The sequence below is a fragment of the Trichosurus vulpecula genome, chromosome 3, assembly GCF_011100635.1.
Source record: "Trichosurus vulpecula isolate mTriVul1 chromosome 3, mTriVul1.pri, whole genome shotgun sequence".
In the NCBI taxonomy this organism is placed as follows: domain Eukaryota; kingdom Metazoa; phylum Chordata; class Mammalia; order Diprotodontia; family Phalangeridae; genus Trichosurus; species Trichosurus vulpecula.
Window position 1 is genome coordinate 192,669,071 of NC_050575.1, and position 6,176 is coordinate 192,675,246.

The window sequence follows — 6,176 nt, forward strand, 5'->3', positions numbered from 1 at the left end:
AGGAGCATCTGATGGAAGAAATGATGGGAGAATCAGATGTTTTTATTTCTTCCTGATTTTTCTTACTCACGTCTTCCCTCATCATCAATAACACACCTTGGGGTGTTTGGGTTTGGGGTGAGAATATTTTTCGGGGGAGACATTTTGGATGCCGAGGGAAAAGGGTGGGTGCGGGGGAACCAGGAAGGGTTGAATATTTGGGGGAGGAGGGTGGGGTAGGGGTTCTGCATGAGCTCCTTAAAGGACAAAGGTAACAGAGGGAGCGAGAGAGCTAAAGGGAAGACTTTGACTTTAAACCACAGAATTGGTGGAAGTGTGTGCTACGTTGCTGCTGCTGCTGCTGCTGCTGCTACTGCCACCACTGTTCCGGTTCCCGCTCCCGCACCCGCTCCTGCTCTTGCTTTTGGTTGGTTTCAGAGCTCCCGGGTCCGGGAAGGTAGTGAGCCAACGCTGGGGAGCGCCTGCCGGCTGCAGCCGAGGTCGCTCAGGATGGGCTCCGGGAGCAGGGCTCTGTCCATGGTCCCAGCGGTTCTCCTAGCCCTGACTCTGCCCGGGCTGCCTGTGTGGGCGCAGAACGACACTGAGCCCATAGTCCTGGAGGGCAAGTGTTTGGTGGTATGCGACTCTAATCCGGCTACAGACGCCAAGGGCTCTTCCTCTTCTCCCCTGGGGATCTCAGTCCGGGCAGCCAACTCCAAGGTTGCCTTTTCTGCCGTGAGGAGCACCAACCACGAGCCATCGGAGATGAGCAACAAGACACGCATTATTTACTTCGATCAGGTCAGAGCTGGGTCCAGGGTGGGGGATCTTCAGGCATCTTGACACTACCACAGCTGCCTAGATCTGAGCCTAGTTGTGCCAAACCTACTAGAAAGGGGCAAGAGGGAAAAATGTTTTAGGCTCAGAGGAGAGGGCTCCCGACCCTGCTCGTTGGGATGGTGTCTTGTGTCAAGAGCTTCCAGGAAAGCTCTACGTGTTCCCTCCTGGTCTTTCCCAGAAGGCAGGTTTAGCCAGAGGTATAGAGAAGGGCAAAGAGAAGAGATTTCAGGACGAGTTTGGTGGCAACAGGTCATAGAAGCTGAGGGGGCTTTCAGTCCAGGGGGATTTCCTCTTGTTTCCCGGAGACCCACATTTCTCCCACTCCCCCACTTCTCTGGTTTATAAGTGTCATCATTTCTCTGTTCTTGCACCTTCGATAAGACTTGATAAATATTTGATTGACCTGCTTCCCCAAGAAGTTGCACTCTAGGCTCCCTTTGCCTGGCAGGGTCTCCTAGAGATTTCCAGACTCGCTCCCTCCCACTTCCTTTCCTTTACCACAAACAATACCCGTGTTCTAAGTTCTTTTGCTGCTGCAGCCCAAGTAGAACTTGGTCCCTTTTCTAGCACTTTGCGAAAAGTTGCAGAACAGAAGAAGGAAAGGATGCCAGCAGGTTTACTAAGGTCCCCTGGGAAACACGGAGGGAAGAAGATCCTTCCATCCTCTACCTAGTAAAGCAAAACCATCACTGAGCCTCCAGCCTTGCAAATTGTGGGAAAGAGAGGGGCTTTCTGGGACTAAAGCGACCAGCCGCTGCTATTTAGCCTGGTCGACTGTCCCTATGGGTTTGTGATCCGAGGGAACTCCCAGAGACTTCAGCTCTGCTTCAGCAGTAGCTGGTAGGAGAAAAAAAAAAAAGGAGGAAAGACTTTGGCTGCCAACCCAAATAGCACCGAACACATTAATATTCTACAACCTGACCAATTGGTCAGTCACCCTTATGTGGAAAGCCATATATATATGTGTAAGTATGTATGCCTGTATGCACATATGTATATATGCACAAATGTATACACATATGTATATATGCCTGTATATCCAGGCAGGATTCCAGGTGAAATGATATTTAGAAAGGCAAAAGGAAAGAAATGAGGTTGCATTTGTATGAATTATTTAATTCCTTGTAAGAAACACACTTGACATCTGACAGCAAGTATAGAATCTCTCCACCCCCCCCCCCAATACCATGGGGGTGGGAAGAAGGAAGTTAAAAACGAACAAATGTAGTTTTTATATTTCAAGTGACCTTTTGGACTTCTGTGCAATGTTTTTTTTCCAGTCCCATGGCAATAAAGAATAAAAAAAACACGATTTCAGAATGAATTAATTAATGCTAGAATGCTGTGGCCATTTAATACATCTTCAATACCTCCTGTTCCTTTCCAGTGACCTTTCTGTCAATTAGAACAGGAAAGGTTTTCTCTTCTGTGCAGAGAGTGATAGATCTTGGCGACAACAAGCTACATTCAGTTATAAATATAGTTAAGATAAATGCTCTAATTATAATGTAGAGTCAACATCAGCCATTCTGTGTAGTCAACACTAATCAGCAATTTCCATTATCGTTAATGAGTTGTACGACTTGCACTAAAATCACAAAGATGCAACTAAGCACTTCAAATTATTTTAAATGTGCTCCAAAAAAAAAACCCCAAACCTAACTCCAAACAGCCCTCTGTTTAGTATGATTAACACAGCCAGTGATTTTATCTCTAAAGTCCACTGATCATGAAGTGAGAGGGAAAGTATTCTGAGTGTTTATCTGAGAGATAGTGGAATCTTAGGCTAAATTAAAAACAACATATTGGGATCAGCTGTGCAAAATTTGTTCAGCTGGGCACCATCACTGTATTATTGGTGTGTGAATGATCTATACCAGTACATTATTCAGACAATTTGAAGGAGGTTATGCTGGATATATATAGATATACTAGAAAAGAGAATATTTCAAAGTATGTGTTAGAAGAGATAGTAGGAATATGAATTTGATGTGTGAGAAAAATGTTTTTTATAGGAACAGATTATTTTCTTGAATTTATATCTTAGAGAAGAATGAAGAAATCCTGGCTATTCATCATACACACACACACACACACACACACACACCACATACACCCCCCACAAGCTCAAATACAAACACTCTACCCTTAGAATCTAGCTAAGTTATGTATGTGTATTATAGATTTAGATTAATGATATACTTATTGAAGTCTAGTGTTATTGATTTTACTTCTATAGTCAATAAAATACTACTTTAATTTATGGAATGAAGTTTTTACCTTGTTTCCTCTTTGGGCAATATGTTCCTTATGAAATGACCTTTGAACTTTGAATAAGAATGAGATATCTACATCAGTGATGCAAAACTGTGGGCACTACCTATTTCTTATGTTATCTTCTGCCTATCATTCCTTGGCATCTTCTGAAGTATAAGCCTCTGCTAAAACATCAGGCCTGTATACCGTAGAAATGACAAATGGACAAGGAAGCTAGACAGAGGGCAGGTAGATCCTTTCAGGCAATCGTCATTCTGACTATTCCATGTGCCAGCTGTCCAGTGTCATGAATTATGTCACCAAAAGGAGGGATGCCCACATCTCTAAAATGTTTTCAGGAAGGATTGCAGAGATTCCATGGATGCTGATTGGTTGACTTGGCAACGTCACTTCTGGACATATCAATGACTTTTAGGGGGTAGTAATGTAAATGCGTGGCAATTGCCTTATATTTGACTTACAAGATAAAACTAATATTAAGTAGGCCCTCACATGCTCCCTGGGTATTTCTAAGCCAACTGAGCATTGTTGGAACTTGAGCTGCTTCTGTACTGCAGTTATTTTTTATGCTATTTTTAAAGCAGAATAACATTTCTACAAAGGTGTACATTTTCCAAGTCACTTAAATGACAATAAATTTCACAAATGCAACTGGGTATTTTAAAGGCCACAATCACTAGTCAATGACCCTCTACACCTCATTCCCCACCATCAGGTTTTTTTGTATGTGTGTGATGAAAGAGAGAACATTTATATTAATTACTATCGTGTATTTTTGTTTGTAGATCCTAGTAAATGTGGGCAATTTTTTCACATTGGAGTCTGTCTTTGTAGCACCAAGGAAAGGAATTTACAGTTTCAGTTTTCATGTAATCAAAGTCTATCAGAGCCAAACAATCCAGGTATGTTTTTTTTTTAAATAAAAAACTCTTCCTTCAAACAACCACCCAAACAGTTGGACTTATTTTTAGATGGTCTTGGTTCTCAATTGTGATGGAAATATGGGAACAAAAAAATGGACTCTTTTGCTTTTTCAAACAAAATGGTCAACTCTGTAGTTATTTAGAAATAATATCTAGACTCTGAACTCATTCCTTATATCATTGAATGAGAAAATTTGACAATGGATATAGTGATAAAAAGTTATTCAAATCATAACTCTTAAGAAAGGTGGTTAAGCCACATTTAATGGAGTGAATCCCAGTAGAAAATCCTTTACATGCTAAATGGATGTCATTTTAGTTCATTTTAAAAATCTGTTCATTTTAAAATTAGCTCATTTAAAAAATCATTGAACTTGAAATGGTACAATCTTAAGATGAACAGATTCATTCAAACTCAAAATAAGCAAATATTATAATAATAATGGTAATAAAAATAATTGCTAATATTATGTGGAACCATAAGATTTGCAAAATGCTTTGCATACATTATCCCATTTGAACCATATTTCCATTAATTGCCGGTAATTAAACATTTGGAATAAATATGTGAAGAATGAAACAAACTTGCAGGGTATGTTCAAGAAATTTAATTATCTCCATCATCACAGTTGATCTTTAGTCATTTTGATACTAGTGAATCTTAGGAAGTACAGAGTCAGGTCATTCTTATTTCCCTGCAGCAATACTATTTTTATTTTAATAAGAGAAAAAAAACCATAATTGTCTTTAAAGTCAAGAGCCATCAAATCTCAGCCATGCTTGTATATGCAAATTCCTGAATCACAAAATTCACATTTTTTGAGTAAAGATACTTATGTATCTTCATGATAAACCACGACTAAATTTCCTGTATTTATATTATATAATGTATCCATGAAGATGAAAGAGCAACTTGCAGTTCTAAGCTAAACCTTCTGTCAATGCTCTAAATTTTCTTTCTTTAGTGTACTCTTACTTTTGGGACAATGAGTGTTGGATAAAGGTACAGCCTTTCCGAGCTGAAAGAACCCAAACTCCCTACGTTTCACAATTTTAGGTTTGATTCAGATATGAGGGCTTGATGCAGTGTTGAAATATAGTAGGAGGAGAAGGTAGATGCAAAATTTGGAGTTAGTCATTTGTTATATGCCAGCAATTGCAGTGGTTCATATAATCACCAATTACTATCAATTATTATAAATATTTTTAAATTGGTACAAATCTAACAGGGAGTAGGATGGAAGTGGGAGGAATTGTACTTTGTACACCCTCACAAACAGTTTCTTCAAAGCTAAGCATATCACTGCTGCACCTTAACCTGTGAATGTTTTGACAGATTCTTCCAGCAGTTGGATTAATCAGGTCACTAGGGTGGTCCTTCCTCAGTGACATACTAGAAAGACATTTGTTTCCTTTGTTGCTAAAAAATTGGGGTTGAGCAGAAGTGGTAAATCTCTAATAAAAGTACTGTAATGAGGCCCTGCTTCATGTACCTAGCTTAGATAGATGCTATTTGTCTTCTGGTTTTTAAGAAAATTCCTTGCAGAGGAATAAAACACGAATTTGGCAAACAACCTTAGTCCAGTAAATAAAGTTCCTTAATTTGAAAGGAGTGGTGTGTTTTTCAGACATTAGATCTTTTACCCAATCCTTCATCCCCTTCATGTAATTTATAATCCCCAGTAGATATTTTTCCTTTAACTAGAGCTTTTCAGTGATTTTCTTCTTGTAGGTTAATTTGATGCTAAATGGAAAACCAGTCATTTCTGCATTCGCTGGAGACAAAGATGTTACACGTGAAGCTGCTACTAATGGAGTCCTACTTTACCTAGATAAAGAAGATAAGGTTTACCTGAAACTGGAGAAAGGTAATCTTGTTGGAGGATGGCAGTATTCTACGTTTTCTGGCTTTCTGGTATTCCCCCTATAAAGTCTGATTTCTCTGTGACATCCATCCAGGTGTGGAGCAGCCAATTCCCTCTGTTATTTGAAGATCATTTTATCGTCATTGGATTGATGTTTCTTATTGATTTATCATGAGTGAATATGGATTCTCTTTAAGGCTCCTGGGCCTCTCTGAACCAGTATGAAGTTTCACAGAATTTTTGTGTGTTTAAGTATATTTGGACTGAGATGTTAAGCAGACAATCCATATCT

The 6,176-nt window shown here is 39.5% G+C and overlaps 1 protein-coding gene across 1 annotated transcript; it reads left to right on the forward strand.

Moving 5' to 3' along the window:
• Positions 1-228: 228 nt before the first annotated feature.
• Positions 229-5,949, forward strand: CBLN4 (cerebellin 4 precursor). Its single transcript, XM_036752641.1, has 3 exons — positions 229-780; positions 3,882-3,998; positions 5,752-5,949. The coding sequence occupies exons 1-3, from the start codon at positions 229-231 to the stop codon at positions 5,947-5,949; spliced, it is 867 nt and encodes a 288-aa protein (XP_036608536.1).
• The last annotated feature ends 227 nt before the right edge of the window (positions 5,950-6,176 follow it).